Raw genomic sequence first — 19,002 nt, 5'->3', positions numbered from 1 at the left:
AACTATAAAGTGTTTAATCGAAAATGGGAAAATGGTAGGTACTACTTTATAAGGTAATTTTTAATGTACATTGGGAATTCTGAAAAATTAAATTTTCTGTCTGGAATATTTTGATAACTAACTCATTATTTTGCCAAAAATATAATCTATATTTTTGGAAAAAAGCGAAAATACAGGCTACAAAAATGCGCCATTTGAATTTTTAATGGATTTCGTTTCAAAATTCGAGTAGTCTGGAATACAGGTATTTGCAGTAACAATAACTTTTGAAATATCAGCTTTTCGGAAAATGTAAAGAGTTTGTTTGAAAGAGGAGAATGAGGGTTTTCATATAATTTACGTTAATCCGTTAACGAGATCGAAATTTAAGGGCACATGTTTTTAGTGAATCGTGAATTTAGAATATTTCATCTTAGAAAATGTTTCTCCAGAAGCTGATTATACTATTACCGCCAGTCGTCTGAATATCTCGTATAAACTAAATAATACTCGTAGTTTTAGGAGAAGCACGGCGTGGGTAAGAAATTAGGAATTTTCGTAGTATATAACATCACATTTTATGGTTTGTCAGTACCATGTATGACAACAATTGGAATTATTTAGAATACACATTACTACAAAATTACAATTTTTTGGTGTTTGTTGTGAACAGTTGCACTGGACTCTAATTGTTGGTTGTACAATAGCGATTTATTCTTTAAGTTTTACATTTTGCTATTAAAGAAATTGTGCATTAATCTATACATATACACATTGTTACAGTTAAGTTACAGTTAGAAACGTAAATACGTAAGGGATATTACATTATATTGGGGTGTGAATTTGTTTATTCAAATGTGGCTTATTATGTTAAAGAACAGTTTTACAGAACAAATAGTCAAAAGACCCGTTTGACAATTCCAAAGAAAATACCACAACTAATGATCGTATGTAAGAGCGTTGTATCTTAGTTCAGAATATTTGGTTCGTAAGAACACAAGCTTCTTGTAAACAATAGCCAGTACTTGTCTGAAGATTGCCTAGTAAGCCGGAAACTAGGTCATACAAATAAAAATCAGTAGAAAAAAAACCGCCTAAGCGTGATTCAACCCTCAATATGGAATTGTTCTATCAAGAAGCGACGGAAGAATCCATAAATAAAAAGCAATAGTTCATTAAACAATCTCCAGTGACGTGAAATATCACTTGATAAATTTATAAGCCACAACTAGCTCAAGGTGATAATGGCCAGATAATCCGCACACAACCCTAGATACCAAAGCACCGTTTGACGGTGCAAAGTTGTTACTATTATAGTTGCCATTAAAAGAAGCTCCGAATATCGGCCACAGTTGTAATTCAAGATAAATGCAATGGAACCGTGGCACCGTGCAGTTACGTGGACTTGCAATACCAAGTTCCCCGGACGCATGTCCAAGTGGTTTAAGGAATGACTATCGAAAATCAAAGCGGCTGCACGGAACAATCACATCCAAAAGTGTCACCACAAAACAGCTGACCATTTAAAGTTAGTCCAGGAACACGCTGTCAACATGCACGCCAGGTTAAATTTCCCCGCGCTCTCCTCTGGATTCGAAATAGACTCTACTTTTAAACAGAACCTATGTTGACCGGTGACTGATTCCGCACTCCAGTTCCGCTCGCCGCCAGACCCAAGCGCCGGAATGTCGGCACCGAACGTCCTCGCAGTACACCGAAAGCCGACTGACTACTCGCTATGCTCCGTGCGCTGTCTTCCCTCTGTCAATAACTACAGAAATTTGTAGCATATGAAGAGCTTCTCGACCACTGTACCCCAGTGCTTTTAAGACTGTAGTTCGAGAGAGGTAGCTCAGTGGTTCGCACATTGGATTCGCATTCGGAGGGACGACGGTTCAAACCTGCGTCCGACCATCCTCATTTGGGTTTCCCGTCATTTTCCTAAATCGCTTCAGGCAAATGCCGGGATGGTTCCTTTGAACGGGTAGGGCCGGCATCCTTTCCCATCCTTCTATAATCCGAGCTTGTGCACCGTCTCTAATGAGGTCGTTGTCGATGGGAAGTTAAACACTTATCTCCACCTTCTCCTCCTTTTAAACCTCTACGGCCAGTCGCTGTGTTACCTGTACTACTGGTAGCCCTTTAGAACTCAATAATAATTTATTCTGCTGGTTTCATACGATTGTTCAGTAATACTCGACTGTGCCTCAGTATATGTTTCCTGGCCTATCAGTTATTGTATTAGTGCTTTTCCACTCACAACACAGTAGTCTCCGCATCCCTTTATAGTGGCAGGTTCGACTCTTGTGGCACCTAGTGGTCAAATCAGAATTACACAAAAAGATTCAAATAGCTCTAAGCACTATGGGACTTAACATCTGCCGGCCATAGTGACCGAGCGGTTCTAGGCACTAGGCACTAGTTCTAGGGGACTTATGACCTCAGCAGTTGAGTGCCATAGTGCTCAGAGCCATTTAAACCGAACTTAACATCTGAGGTCATCAGACCCCTAGACTTAGAACTACTTAAACCTATCTAACCTGCGGACATCCCACACATCCATGCCCAAAGGAGGATTCTAACCTGCGATCGTAGCAGCAGCGTGGTTCCAGACTGAAGCGCCTAGAACCATTCGGTCACAGCGGCCGGCCAGAATTACACAGCGATGTTTACAAGCAGTATGTGTGGATCATATGACAGAAAAGAGAAAAAAATTATGGAGTGAAACATGGCAAGTATTATACATTGTGTGTTCCACAGTAACGAATTTCCATCCCTTCTTCCCCTCTCCCCTCATCCTTAGAACAGAACCCAGGAGCGGCACCTCATGTCAGCTGTACTTGGCCAATGCCTCGGCCTGTACAGAATCCCCTCGATTCTTTTTTTGTCGGCGCCTGTCCTCTTAATCCGCGCGCCCTCAGGCCAGCGCCGTCGTCGTAGACACACCCTGCGACCGCACTGCTCCGCCCGGAGGAACGGAATTCGACAGGCGTGCGCCCGCGCGCCCCCCGACCACACGTTGCGGTATTCGCTGCGACGCATCGCCTGCCCGCCGCAATGTATGCGCATATTTTAAACCGCCCGGAATGCAATTAAGCACCCGTTCGGCCTTCGGCGGATTCCGTCGATCCGGAAGCGGCCCGCTGCAAAAGCTCGTTGGCTTTACTGTGCCCTCCACCCCCCTCCCCTGTTACAACAGCTCCACTATTCCAGCCCCCTTGCGAATGAAAACCGTGTTCTAATAGCGGGCAGCAATGACTACAGAAGCTGGTGTCCTGTCCACTGTTACACGGACATGCATTTTTTAATATGAATGCACGGTGTGTATTCTGTCGGACATGTCCGAAAGAACAGGCACCACGCATTCACGAAATTGATTCGCCTAGAGGGCCAACGGATCCACCTTCTTCATTGCGGATGCACAACTGCGTCCGACCTCTGTGGTAGTCTCAAGAGTAGCGTGCATGGAGGAATGGACAAGTACTGCTGATACGTTGCGGTCGGTGGGGGTATGGGTCGACCCTGAGGCATGCTGAGATAGTACTTGTGGATACGGTAACAGTCCGCAGCTCGTGGTCATGCGGTAGCGTTCTCGCTTCCCACGCCCGGATTCCCGGGTTCGATTCCCGGCGGGGTTAGGGATTTTCTCTGCCTCGGGATGACTGGGCGTTGTGTGATGTCCTTAGGTTAGTTAGGTTTAAGTAGTTCTAAGTTCTAGGGGACTGATGACCACAGCTGTTGAGTCCCATAGTGGTCAGAGCCATTCGAACCATTTGATACGGTAACAGTCTACCGGATGGCACAGTGGTTAACGCACCTGCCGAGTAAGCAGGAGATCCCGGGTTCGAATCTCGCTGTGGTACACCTTTTTACTCGCCGCCGCTCATTCCATGTAATGTCTAGAAACACTGACATCAGTAATTCTCTCCCTTTCCCTTTGTTTCTGCCCCTCCCCACCTTCAATACACATGTAATCCATTTCTTTGATCCTCAGCAGTGTAGTTAACACACTAAACGAATGACTGTACCTTGCCTATTTAATGGTACTTTAATTTTTCATCGACAAAGATACGTTTCGGACATCACTACAAATTCAAGCCCTTTTACCACAACACGTACAGGGTTATTACAAATGATTGAAGCGATTTCACAGCTCTACAATAACTTTATTATTTGAGATATTTTCACAATGCTTTGCACACACATACAAAAACTCAAAAAGTTTTTTTAGGCATTCACAAATGGTCGATATGTGCTCCTTTAGTGATCCGCAGACATCAAGCCGATAATCAAGTTCCTCCCACACTCGGCGCAGCACGTCCCCATCAATGAGTTCGAAAACATCGTTGATGCGAGCTCGCAGTTCTGGCACGTTTCTTGGTAGAGGAGGTTTAAACACTGAATCTTTCACATAACCCCACAGAAAGAAATCGCATGGGGTTAAGTCTGGAGAGCGTGGAGGCCATGACATGAATTGCTGATCATGATCTCCACCACGACCGATCCATTGGTTTTCCAATCTCCTGTTTAAGAAATGCCGAACATCATGATGGAAGTGCGGTGGAGCACCATCCTATGGTACTTTTAGCTCCCAGCTTGCTTTATTCGTCGACTTCCGCGGGCTACGCGTGAAACTTGCCCGCACGCGTTCAACCCTTTCTTCGCTCACTGCTGGCCGACCCGTTGATTTCCCCTCACAGAGGCATCCAGAAGCTTTAAACTGCGCATACCGTCGCCGAATGGAGTTAGCAGTTGGTGGATCTTTGTTGAACTTCGTCCTGAAGTGTCGTTGCACTGTTATGACTGACTGATGTGAGTGCATTTCAAGCACGACATACACTTTCTCGGCTCCTGTCGCCATTTTGTCTCACTGCGCTCTCGAGCGCTCTGGCGGCAGAAACCTGAAGTGCGGCTTCAGCCGAACAAAACTTTATGAGTTTTTCTACGTATCTGTAGTGTGTCGTGACCATATGTCAATGAATGGAGCTACAGTGAGTTTATGAAATCGCTTCAATCATTTGTAATAGCCCTGTATGTATCATGATGGCCAGACTTTTCCTGTACTTATAAGATGCGGTTTCATGTCGTAGTTATTTCTTATTACAACTTATATCCTCCAAGTTTGTTGAACACAGTGGAATAATACAGACGGCAAAGAATTTCAGCCAGTTTTGTATTCTCTGCTGCTTGCCAAAAATTCTGCTTTGCCTAGTAGTATTAATTTTCATTTTTAGACTTTCATTCTCGGCTTTGTACACCGTGAGTAGTGAAAGATAAGAGGAAACGTCATGCAGTAATGACGCAGTATTTTTAATAAATTGGTTATCAACAACACAGTTACGTTGTCGTTGACTGGCGAAGATGTTTTATACACGGTTCAAACATCATCATCAATATCGTTTTGCAACTCCAGTTTCCCGGGTGTGGAGTACAACCGCTCGCCAGCTGCTTCTGTCTTCGTACACCTTCTGTTCCAAGACAGTTTCTCATTTGTGTCCTTTCTCCTCCACATCTGACCTTACAGTCCCATTTCTTGGTCTTTCCCGTGGTCTTCTTTGTACGAGGTTCAGGTTGCTGTACCTTTTCGCAGGTCTTTGGCTGTTCATTCTCATTATGTGCCCATAACACTGAAGCCTACGTTCCTTTACGACACTGGTAAGAGGAACCTCGATACCTGCTAGTTTTCTATTCACCTCATTCGTGATTCTGTCCTTTCTAGTTGTTTGGTTCATAGTTTTAATGAGTATCATTTCTGTTGCCTGGATTCAGCTGAGGTCTTTGTTTAGTAGGGTAGAAGTTTCTAAACCATATGTTATAATTGGTACGCAATAAGTGCAGTGCATGATTGCTTTTGCTTTTCATGGCATTGTGTCACCCCAGAGAAGATTTCTGATGTGACTGTAAAAATTAGATCCTTTCTGCGTCCTACTGATTATTTACTGCCTAACGGTATTCTCTTTAGGTTCAAATATAACAAATCAAATGATTTTCTCTCAAAATAAAATTCATAGTCTTAAATAATTCACCTCTCCATGCTGCAGCGTACCATAAATATTTTAATACGTCCTTCATACATATTTGCATCTCTTCCATAAAATTCAGTATATTCAACTCCAGAGCAAATATTTCTCCAACTTTCAATTTTCAACAAACATTTAACGCTATCATAAGCTTTGTATATTAAAGTGAACGAACGTTTCAGATCAACTGAACTCCACGCTATTGAGTTCCATTAACACAAAGTTGCGAATCACGTTAAAAGACTCAAGTAAAAAAAGGAAAAAATATGTGATCATTGCTCTGAGGCAACATGGCCTTCGGCACCTTACGGCTAGTGACCAGATATTAGATAACGAAGCATGTCTTGAATGGCGTCATACGTTCTCCCCACAATTACCCGCTACATGGAACGAGACAAAAATACAGTTTCTGTAGTCAAGTAGCATACGTACATATAATTCAAAACATTACAAAAACTTGAATAAAATTTGTCCAAAATATATTACGGTATGCTGTTGCGAAAGGTAATTCTCACAAATAAGTTTGCGACATTGCAAAAAAATTGTGTCGAAGAGACCTCAGTCGTAGGACAACATTGAAAAATCTTCATATCCTGTCAACACTCATATAACCTACACTATCAATATTCTCAAAAAGTAAAGTCATCTTAATAAATGGTTCAAATGGCTCTAAGCACTATATGATTTAACATCTGAGGTCATCAGTCTCCTAGACTTAGAACTAATTAAAACATAACTAACCTAAGGACATCACACACATTCATGCCCGAGGCAGGATTCGAACCTGCGACTGTAGCAGCAGCGTGGTTCCAGACTGACGTGCCTAGAACCGCTCGGCCACAGCAGCCAGCTCAAAGTCCTCTTAACACTTTGCCTTCCGCACGTCTCTTACAAATTTATTCGCTTGGCGCCGGCAGCGCTAATTCGGATTATAAGGCTTGTCGCCGGCCGCTTGTCACCTTTCCGTTGATAACACTTGAAACGTCCCCTTAGAAAAATTAGTGAATTACTGTGCTGGTAAATCCCTTACGTTATTTGATTTTCAAACAGCTGACCAAAACTGAAGGTACTCAGACATTTCGCTCTTTACCTATTCTGATCAACTCTAAACTGACACACAATATTTTAAGCGCAACGCAACCTGACTTTCAAAAATGCCTACAAAAGAATGGCCCCGACTAACATTAACCTATACCTTTCACAAATCACTTACCTCACAAAAAACTTCGTTACTCGAACTACTGCAATACAGCCAGCGCCACTACTGCCAGTTAAATAAAGGATTCGAACTACTGAAGGCACTAACTACTGATAGGCACAGTTAGCAAATGAAAGATTTAGATAGAGAACAAACAATGTATTTACCTTAATAGTGTTCAAAAGTCATAATACATATAGCAGTTCATGACATCCATTCTTACAAATGTACTGTTTCTGATGGAGACACGTCCAGATCGTCCGCTCTCAAAAATCCGCCATCTCACGGAACCACATCCACCACTGCTAGCGGCTCACCTCCAACTGCGCAACGCTACGCGCTATTAACAGCCAACAGCCCAACACTACAATAGCAAACAACAATGCAAACCAGCCACAGACTGCACACAGCACAGCCAGTGATTTTCATACAGTGTGCTACGTGGCGTTACCAATATAAAAACCTAAACAACCTACTTACACATTTTTCTTACGCATTGACCTTTACGAGCTTAAATTTTCCAGAAATCCTCTATTTTGCCATATCGTTCCACAAACTCGAATTTTCTTTTCAAGTAATTTCTCTGCACGTTCTACACTCTTATAATGATTATCCATGCAGAGGTGATGCCACTTTCCATCAGAAGGTGTCAATAGTTCCGTCAATCATTTTGCTAAAGAATGTCCAGCGCCGGAATATAGCTTGAATGAGGAAATGTATGTCGTACTCGAATCACACAGCATCAGAATGAGTATGCCGTATTTTTTAATTTTCGACGGATTTTAAACTTTAAAATTCAACCGTCCACGCCACGGTATCATTCCTTCATCAGTTGAGGTGTTTTGACTTATATTAAACGTTTCTTTAAACTTTCTGGAAAAATAATCAGTTACGAATTGCACTTTGACAAGCCAGTCGGCGTTATCCGGTTTATTGCTGCTGTAGGAAAAATGTAAAAATTATGATATTTGTCTGAATCGGTTGCCAGACATCGTTTTGCAAAATATCGGTGTGTCTGTCACCGGATTCGATGACCAATAATCATCGATCCTTACTTTTTTTTACAATTCCCATAAGGATAGGAAGCCCAAACCATTTTCTAAGTTCGGGTGCCTTAACGCTGACGAATTCGGCATTTTTTAAATCCAGTTTCCTTATATCGCAGTTATGACTGTAGTACTTGTTGGTTTCGTTGCTAATATATTTAAATAGATCGTTCCAATTATATAATTCTACGATATCCTCGACGCTCTGTGTATCTTTGGGAAATATGTTAAGACCTGGGGATCCTTCAAATTTATTATTTGTCCTCAGTAAATCAAAGTCTGACTACTGTGCAACTGTCTCCTTCGTCTGATTCAGCCGAATCAGTTGGCAACCCTAGCGTTCGCCGAATTCTTCTTGGACGTATTACACTATCTTCCTACGATTCTGCTTCTCTTTCATTTTTTTGATATCCAATGTCTTCTTCCCAATCGGCCAAGTCCTCCGGAAAGTCAGACAAGACGTCCACACGTTCATCGTAAATAATCCTATGGTCTCTCTCGTCCGCCATGAAGGAAGGCCACAAGTACCTATAAAAACAAAACACTTGTTGACGTGTGTAACTTCTTGTTACCTAAAGAAAACACCAACAGAATGCAAAAGATACTGAAGTGCTGTCACTGGACACTGAGCGATGAAATGCACACAACACCACTGTAGTGTAGCCGGCCGTTGACCGCTATTTCGCGCGCGACACTACTGTGGGTTCGCCGGACGGCATAGTGTTAATGACCTTATTTGAGCATTCAAGTATGATACTCTATCGGAGACGATCATAGTGGGCAGCGAACAATCTGTTACCGATACAAATGTTACTAAAAAAGCTACTCACACCACCATGGATCTAAAGGACAGAGTTCTTTGGGCTTGACTAGCGTCTTTCCGCATCGAATGGCTGCCATGCAAATTTAAATGAACGTTCCACTATGACAAACGTAAGAATTGTTATCTTTGGCCAGAGTCCATGCACATGCACTGGAAACTGACGGCCTTGAGGTAAGGAACAGTCCTTTCAACGTATATAAAAAAAAACTACGTTCACCCGGCATCCACCTGAACACGTGGTATTACAGGATGCTGTAATGTAGCACCGAAATTTATTGCAGATGTAGTCTAGGAATTAAAATCCAGGGAGAAGAAATAAAAACTTTGATGTTTGCCGATGACACTGTAATTCTGTCGGAGACAGCAAAGGACCTGGAAGAGCAGCTGAACGGAATGGACAGTCTCTTGAAAGGAGGATATAAGATGGACATCAACAGAAGCAAAACGAGGATAATGGAATGTAGTCGAACTAAATCGGGTGATGCTTCAGGAATTAGATTAGGAAATGAGAGGCTTAAAGTAGTAAATGAGTTTTGCTATTTGGGGAGCAAAGTAACTGATGATGGTCGAAGTAGAGAGGATATAAAATGTGAACTGTCAATGGCAAGGAAAGCGTTTCTGAAGAAGAGACATTTGTTGTTATCGTGTTTAGATTTAAGTGTCAGGATGTCGTTTCTGAAAGTATTTGTATAGAGTGTAGCCATATATGGAAGTGAAACGTGGACGGTAAATAGTTTAGATAAGAAGAGAATACAAGCTTTCGAAATGTGGTGCTACAGAAGAATGCTGAAGATTAGATGGGTAGATCACATAACTGATGAGGAGGTATTGAATAGATTTGGAGGGAAGCGAAATTTGTGGCACAACTTGACTAGGAGAAGGGATCGGTTGGTGGGGCATATTCTGAGGCATCAAGGGATCACCAATTTAGTATTGGAGGGTAGCGTGGAGTGAAAAAATCGTAGAGGGAGACCAAGAGATGAATACACTAAACACATTCAGAAGGATGTAGGTCGCAGTAGGTACTGGGAGATGAAGAAGCTTGCACAGGATGGGGTAGCATGGAGAGCTGCATCAAACCAGTCTCAGGACTGAAGACCACAACAACAACAACATAGTGTAGTTGGAGGTGCCAGCCCTAAAGCCCATAGAACGGGACATAGTTTCATTATTACCTCTGTGTTGTTTTATGACGAGGAGGAAAATTAATTTTAAGATTAATAAATTACCATGACAGACTCATATTCTACCGCTGTGGACTTTACGTGGGCATCGACGGGCCAAAGACCTTGAAGTAGATGAACTTCAGGACAGCGTGCGGCTGCCGCCTTGTGATAATTAACAATAACCGTTGCTAAATTATAAATTTCAATGTTAAGTGTAGTGTAAGTAAAACTACGTAGCTGAATTCGCCCTTATGACAGTGGATGCTCGTGACTAGCCGTCAGTTCCTTTTTCCGTCCTGTTTCGTAGGTGGGGACTTATGTAGTGTCCTTGAGCATTTTTCAATTTATATTTCTTTCTGTGCAGCATATTCATAAGTTTGAAATGTGTCTATGACCAGTTCCTAGAGGAGGCCATCTTTTGTAGCTCAAGAAATTCCTCGGCGTCTTCAATGGTCATTCGATAGTAAAAAAAAAATTATAGACACTGGCATGCCCTCACCTTTCCGAAGAGTAGGCAGGCAGAGAAATTACTCAGTATATTTCTCTGCTTCATAAATGTCTCACTCTCGGGGCACCGGTGAAAGCTACAAGACGCTGAACTCGACATTGTGGTTCCTCAGTCTGACCTACCACTGTGTTTACTATTCTTTATTTATTCTTCGATTTTGTTATTCTTCTTCGTCCGCCTGTCTTCTGCCTGGTTTGATACGCACCGCCACGAAATCTCAGGGTAGCCCTATTACATCAAAAGTATTCAGTCTTAGGATGAAGCAGCTTTCCTCCACAGTTTTTGCCCTGTACAACTCAAAGTTCCATGGAAGTTAATCCTTGATTTCTTGATACACGTGCTGCAGTCATGTCCCTTCTTCTTGTCAATGTTTTTCAAATGTTACTCTGTTCGTCGATTCTGCTGGGAAAACCTCATTATCATAGCTGTCCACCTTCCTTCTGTAGCACCACATACCAAAGGCTCCTTGTTTTCTCACAGCTTATTCACTGTGCTCTGAAACATTTTCGTCAAATTACGTCCGATAATTGGTAATAACAGTAGTCTTGTGGTCTGGAATGCTAGACTGCTCTTTATATCTTCTTTTCTTTGTCGTTCATTATTTTGATTACAAAGTACCAGGATTCCTTCACTTCGTCTGCTTCATGGCATGGTTCCCAATTTTGATATTAAGTTTCTGGTTGACTTCATTTCTGCAGGTCATCGTTAATTTCCGATGTTGCAGTGCCTGTCCAAAGATACTTTGCATTGTAATTCGGAATAGCACAAGCACTGCAACATCGAAATTAATGATAATCTGCAGAAATGAAACTAGCGAAAAAGTTAACATTCATCCACCGACATCAAGAAAGTGACTTGCAAGTAAAGTGTCTCACCTATCCTGGAATATATATAATAGATGCATGAGTACAGGCTGTAGAGGCATGGTTGATGACATGTGGAAGTTTAGGAGTGGCCGTGAGTCGGGCACGGGTAGCCAAATTGTAAACCGACCGCTGGCGATAAGCGGGAAAGCCCCGTGAGGCACAAATGATCATTTTCGTCATTCCATTCTACAGCTAGTTCTCCATACTCGCAATTACAAATAGTTAATGTAGCTCATCAATTCCTTCTTTCTTCGACTTACTCTCAGTCCATAGATTGTGATGTTTAGACTGGTCGTTACACTGAACAGATCCTGCTGTTCTTTTCCATTTCCACTGAGGTAGAAATATTATCAGCAACTCATACCACTGATATCCTTTAACCTTGAATTTTAATCCCATTCTTGAACTTTTCTTTTACTCTCGTCATTGCATCTTCAGTGTATAGAATGAATAGCAGGGGCGAAAGACTACATCACTGTCTTATATTTTTTTCCAATTCGTGCATTTTGTTCGTGGTATTCCACCCTTATACGAGAAACTCCCCATCGTAACCCCTTCCCCCCCCCCCTCCCTTAGATTTAGAGGTAAGGTGACACAGTGGATAGCGCTCAACAACTGAACACAGATCAAGCACGAAAATAGGAAGAAGGTGTACTGAACTGTGAAAGTTGAAGATAAATCTAAACAGGAACATCGATCGGTCCAAGATCAAGATATGCAACATCAAGAGAATTTGTTCAAACTCGGCATCGTGTGTGATTGCAGAGGGGGAGGCTCATGTGCAAATCTCGCCCAATCATTTTTTTTTTTCACAAAATTATGAACTGCCCGTCCGGTCATTGACGTGGTCTGTTCGCTGTATTCAAATCTGTGTCTGTGGCGTGGTGTAAAGAGGGATCCCCGTGCCTCCTACTTGTTCTGCACAAGTACAACATACGATTTTTCTGTTCCATTTTTTAGGTTCTGACTCTTGTTGTAACGTAGTTCACACCTGTGTACCACTTCTTGTTTTCCTTTCTGTGAGAAGTCTATAAGGCATGTGGCTTTCTCTGCCTATTCATCACATTTACTTGCGATGGTAATATATTCTTTTGGTTCAAAAATCGATTTTTTAAATTGCATTTTGTGATCCAACAAAGTGTTTAGAATCCACCCCTGAAACTGTTTTTCCAAATATGGAACGGAAATGTTTGTTATTCGCGGTTGAACACGAAAATGCACCCGCCTGAAACCGGCCTTTTTCACGCACCAGTTTTTCCTGTCGGGGGACGAGTTATTATACCGGTGCTTGGGAGCCAACACACAAAATTCAAATGAAAGTTCGAACGCGTTTGTTTGGAAGTTTGCCCCCAAGCATTTGCATTCTGGTGCGAAGACTGTGGAGATTGCGACTTCCCTGGCAGTGAGCAGCTTCAACGAAGGGTATTCAGAAATTCTGCAGACCATGACAACGATGGACGTCACCCTGGGATTCTATTCGACGCAGTTCGCCAAGCATTCGGACGACCACCAGATTCAAGTGGCCGAAAACCGCTTGTCACCGGTCGTACGAGCGGCTCTGGAGCAGCGCAGGATGGCCCATATCGAGCAGAACGCCCCCTCCGAGGAAGAGGAAGGACTAGTTTATGGACCCGGAATAGCAGATTGAACGTTCGTTGCATAATAGTGCATTTATATGCAGTCCAAACTTCAAACGCGTTTTTATCGAAATGACGATTTTTTTTTTTTTTTTTTTTTTTTTTTTTACCGCGCGGTATGGTAACTCTACTGAACCGATTGGCGTGATTCTTTGTTTCTAACTAAATTGTCTAGAAGTTGTACCACTTATATTCCTCTCCATCAACTATAAATATTTTTACTTGACCGACGAAGTCGAAAAATCGATTAAAAACCCTTTTTTTTCAAAATGGCCGCCATTTTGTTTACTATGGTCCAAATAACTTAAACGATGTACAACTCCTAAAGAATCTCGTATACTTCGCTAACGTCAACTCAATTTTTATGTCAGACGAGCCGGCTGACCTGTGACATACCGCGCGTGGAGGTCTACATCGAAATTTTGTTTGGTCCCCACGGCACTTCCGCCTTTGCTCTTCGACATTTCCGGTTGAAAAACATCCGGTTTGTAGAGGAAATATCAGTGAATATTTTGACCCAATTTGACATTGATATCTATAACAGATCCCGAGAAAAAATTCTCAAAGAACATGCTTCTTTCGGGCCAAAGATTGTAAACCTTCCCTTGACACGTGAATCACTATATATAACCAATGTATAAAATGACAGTTTGCAAGAGTACAGAAGGAGAACAGCCATATGAATGACCGGATGGAAAGTTCATAATTTTATGAACTTTGTAGTCCAACACCGTGATCGCACAACCACGACTGCATGATTCTCGCAGTTTGTCGATGATCACTGTTTCTATTTTGCTTCCTTTCCCACCTTCCTCTTGTTTTTATGACTACTATGTGTTAAATTTTTGACGGGATATCAACTGGGGCATTTTACCACCTATCTGAGGGGAGTGCGGTATGAAGTTTCCCTTGCCAGTTTTTCCTCTTTCTTCGTGCGCATGTTGTATATCACCCACCTTTCCCTGTAGCTTGCACCTGTTTTCATGAGAATTTGTAACATCAAGCACCATTATAGATTGTCGAATTCCCTCACACAGTGGACAATAAAAGTTTGTTAACTGATACTTATTGTCTCTATTTTATCCAGTAAAAGGGTTAAGTTCTCAAAGATACTAGTTAAAATTTACATTTCTCGTCATATTTCAAAGTTAACGAAATTTAGAGTTTGATTAAAAAAAATTATATTGGCAGCGAGGCAACCACCTGCACGTTTAAGCCCTCGTGAGTGCCGCCAGCTTGTCTAAGCGAACATATTGTGCGCAACGAAGCAAAGTAATTGCCCGGAAAATTGAATTAAATTTTTAATTTTTGCACGAAAATTAATTTTTAGAATCCAGTCGTTCCAGGAAGTTGGTAGACATACTCTCTCAAATGTTGCAGGTGCTACATTTTGCGCAGGGGTGTACTGAGTGCATTTCACGCTCCGCTGAAATAGGAGAATGCTGAACACTCTCTATTTCACAGTGGAGTGGATGGCGCTCGGGCTATTAAGCGCAGCGGAGTGCGGACGGGGTGAGCGCACTCATGTTTGATTCCTTTTTTGTTCTCATTTTTTTTGCAGCGGCCTGCGTTGGCGGACTGAAGCTGCTGCGGCTGCAAGTGCCGCAGTACAAGCTGCGCGGCGACCAGGCGCTGCTGCAGTGCCTGTACGACCTGGAGGACGACGCGCTCTACTCCGTCAAGTGGTACAAGGACGACGAGGAGTTCTACCGATACGTGCCGCGATCACACCCGCCGCAGCACAGCTACAAGATCGACGGAGTCAGGGTGGACGTAAGTAGTCTGCCCAGCGTCGCTGTTTCCTAAAAACGGGCACAAACAGTCACAACGGCAAGGAAATTCTTTTTTTATGAGGTTAACGATTAACGGTCTGTTTTAGACCATCTTCAGACCTCATGCCATGATGGTAGATGGCTCTGAGCACTATGCGACTCATAATGGTAGACAGTGGCAGCGAGCGGAGCAGGCGCTCTGGCTCCACGAACGCTACCTGCTAAGCAGACTACCATCATGGCGTGAGGTCTGAAAGTTGTCTAGAACAGACCGAAACCGGTAACCTCATAAAAAAAAGAAATTTCTTGCGGTTGAGACTGTTCATATTATTTTAAGTAATGAAAAAAACAGTTGTTCTCCAGGATAAATGTACTCAAAAATGCCGGCCGAGGTGGCCGAGCGGTTCTAGGCGCTACAGTCTGCAACAGCGCGACCACTACAGTCGCAGATTCGAATCCTGCCTCGGGCCTGGATGTGTGTGATGTCCTTAAGTTAGTTACTTTTAAGTAGTTCTAAGTTCTAGGGGACTGATGATCTCATAAGTTAAGTCCCATAGTGCTCTGAGCCATTTGAACCATTTTTCTCAAAAATTACTGTTACCTTTTCGTTTCTCTAGGGGTGGCATGGCCAAGCTCAAACAGTGTGCGCAGAGTATGGCAGTGCAGTGCAGGAATGCGAGGTCGCAAGGTCGTCGTGGTGGGACTAACATCTGAATCCACCAAAAATTAATGAATTAGGTAACTGATTGAATTTTCTCATTGTGAGAGTACAAAAGGAGCCACGAGGTCGTTGTAATGAGACTGAACGCCCTAATATCTGAATCCACAAAAAATAAGCGAATAATGCATCTGAGTGAGTTTTCTTATTTTGGGAGTACAGAAGAAGCGATCTGTTTTACTTGCTGAAAATATTCAGCAGCCTATATCGCATAAAGCATTTCTTTGTGTAAGACAACAGTTTTAGACAGAATTTGCTGTACCGATCGGGTCTGAAAAAACTTTGTTGTTGTGAAACGTGTTTCCTTTACGTTTTACCTCACACAGAGTTGCCATGTGAATAAAAATCAGCGCATTGCAAAAGGTATATCCTAACTAAAATATTTAAAAACATAAACCACCTAGTGCAAACGGAGGTGTCTCCCTTCTCTCTCTCTCTCTCTCTCTCTCTCTCTCTCTCTCTATATATATATATATATATATATATATATATATATATATATATATAGGGTGATCAAAAAGTCAGTATAAATTTGAAAAAAATAAACCACAGAATAATGTACATAGAGAGGTAAAAATTGACGCACATGCTTGGAATGACATGGGGTTTTATTAGAACCCAAAAACCCAAAGTTCACAAAATGTCCTACAGATGGCGCGTGAAAGGTCTCTTGCGCGCGTCGTTTGGTGACGATCGTGTGCTCAGCCTCCACTTTCGTCATGCTTGGCCTCCCAGGTCCCCAGGCCTCAGTCCGTGCGATTATTGGCTTTGGGGTTACCTGAAGTCGCAAGTGTATAGTGATCGACAGACATCTCTAGGGATGCTGAGAGACAACACCCGACGCCAATGCGTCACCATAACTCCGGACATGCTCTACAGTGCTGTTCACAACATTATTCCTCGACTACAGCTATTGTTGAGGAATGATGACGGACATATTGAGTATTTCCTATAAAGAACATCATCTTTGCTTTGTCTTACTTTGTTATGATAATTATTGCTATTCTGATCAGATGAAGCGCCATCTGTCGGACATTTTTTGAACTTTTGTATTTTTTTGGTTCTAATAAAACCCCATGTCTTTCTTAGCATATGTGTCAATTTGTACCTGTCTATTTAGATTATTCCGTGATTTATTCAGTTTTCAAATTTATACTGAGAGAGCAGAATGGGGCGCTCCGCGGAACTGACGGACTTCGAACGTGGTCAGGTGACTGGGTGTCACTTGTATCATACGTCTGTACCCGAGATTTCCATACTCCTAAACATCCATAGGTCCATTGTTTTGGACGTGATAGTGAAGTGGAAACGAGAAGGGATACGTACAGCACTAAAGTGTACAGACGGACCTCGTCTCTTGGACTGACAGAGACCGCCGACAGTTGAAGAGGGTCGTAATGTGTAATAGGCAAACATCTATCCAGACCAGACACAGGAATTCCAAACTGCATCAGGATCCACTAAAAGTACTATGACAGTTAGGCGAGAGGCGACAAAACTTGGATTTCATTGTCTAGCGGCTATTCATAAGCGGCTACGGTTGGTGTAATGAGCGTAAACAGTGGACGATTGAACAGTGGGAAAACGTTGTTTGGCGTGACGAGTCACGGTGCATAATGTGGCGATCCGATGGGAAGGTGAACGTCATCTGCCAGCGTGTGTAGTGCCAACAGTAAAATTCGGAGGCGGTTGTGTCATGGGGTGGTCGTGTTTTTGATGGAGGGGCCTTGCACCCCTTCTTGTTTTGCGTGGCACTATCACAGCACAGGCCTACACTGATGTTTGAAGTACCTTCTTGCTTCTCACTGTTGAAGAGCAATTCGGGAATGGCGATTGCATCTTTCAACACGATCGAGCACCTGTTCATAATGCACGGCCTGTGGCGGAGTGGTTACACGACAATAACATCCCTGTAATGGACTGATCTGCACAGAGCCCTGGTCTGAATCCTATAGAACACGTTTGGGATGTTGTGGAACGCCGACTTCGTGCCAAACCTCACCGACCGGCATCGATACCTCTCTTCATTGCAGCACTCAGTGAAGAATGGTCTGCCATTCCCCAAGAAGCATTCCAGCACCTGATTGGACGTGTGCCTGAGAGAGTGGAAGGTGTCATCAAGCCTAAGGGTAGGCCAACACCATATTGAATTACAGCACGAACTTTTAATTCATTTTCAGTTAGGTATCCGGGTAGTGTATATATATCCTCACCGATGCTTGTTACATCATAAAAACACAGTGCACAGTAGGACATGTTTATGTAACGTGGACATATTCTAAACACTGAAAGTCGGCTTTACACCGCGTACAGGGTACAATTAACAGGTAGTACTGCATCTTTGCAATACTATCTGTCAGTTGTACCTTGTACGCTGTGTAAAGCGGATTATCACTGTATGTTAATAGACGTGCTGCTGCATACTGTGTTTTTGTGATGTAACAAGCATCTGTGAGCGACGTATATGGACATGTACAATGGCACAGGGTGCTACATTTTTAAAAATATTTTATTTATGACAGACCTTTTATAATGCGCTGATTTTTATTCACATGACAACTTCGCGTGAGATTCAACGTAAAATTAATACGTTTCACAATAAAAAAGACTTTTAAGAACTGAAGATATAGCAAAGTCTGCCGAAACCGGTTGTCTTAAATTAAGAAATATTTTACGAGATCTACGCTGTTGAATGTTTTTAGCGAATGATGTATCCATTTAGAATAGGAGATACAATCTCGCTTGAACCCTTGATAAGCGACAGTCTCCAGTCCTTCCAAACTAATTATATGGGCAAAGTGCTTAGAGCCATTTGAACCATTTAGATTTATACCAAATAAATTAACAAGAGATGATATGCAAAACAGGTTAAAACATTTTGCAGAAGCAATGAAAAAAGCTTGATTTAAAACAACAAAAATTCTTCAAGATAAGCCATGTTTTTACACGAGCTCGAAATTTAGCGCAGACTTTAAAGTGAGTTGTCTTTAATTGTCTCCACAACCAAACTCTTTCTCGAAATCTGACAGAAAACCAAAAGAAATCCTGGTCATATGTTAAGTACACCAGCGCCAAGACACAGTTATTACCCTCACGGTGCGACAGCAATGGTAACTTAACGATCTATCAGGTTATCTCAGCAGAACACCCGGAGACACACTATTAATGGTAATGTTACTGAAGACAGTGCCACTAAGGTGCAGGTACTAAACACAGTGGTACACGTGGTCTCGGGGTAGCATCTTTAATTCATAATCGTCTTCGGTCCC

The 19,002-nt window shown here is 42.4% G+C and overlaps 1 protein-coding gene across 2 annotated transcripts in view; it reads left to right on the top strand.

The window, feature by feature from the left end:
• LOC124552218 overlaps window positions 1–19,002 on the top strand; it is a 229,947-nt gene that overhangs the window by 145,074 nt on the left and 65,871 nt on the right. For both annotated transcript variants that reach the window (XM_047126500.1, XM_047126505.1), the window contains exon 2: window positions 14,805–15,016. In XM_047126500.1, the coding sequence (XP_046982456.1) occupies window positions 14,805–15,016 (212 nt within the window). The remainder of the gene's footprint in view (window positions 1–14,804; window positions 15,017–19,002) is intronic.

This window comes from Schistocerca americana, chromosome 1, assembly GCF_021461395.2.
Source record: "Schistocerca americana isolate TAMUIC-IGC-003095 chromosome 1, iqSchAmer2.1, whole genome shotgun sequence".
NCBI classification, from domain to species: Eukaryota; Metazoa; Arthropoda; class Insecta; order Orthoptera; family Acrididae; genus Schistocerca; species Schistocerca americana.
This window is presented reverse-complemented; position numbering and strand designations above follow the sequence as displayed.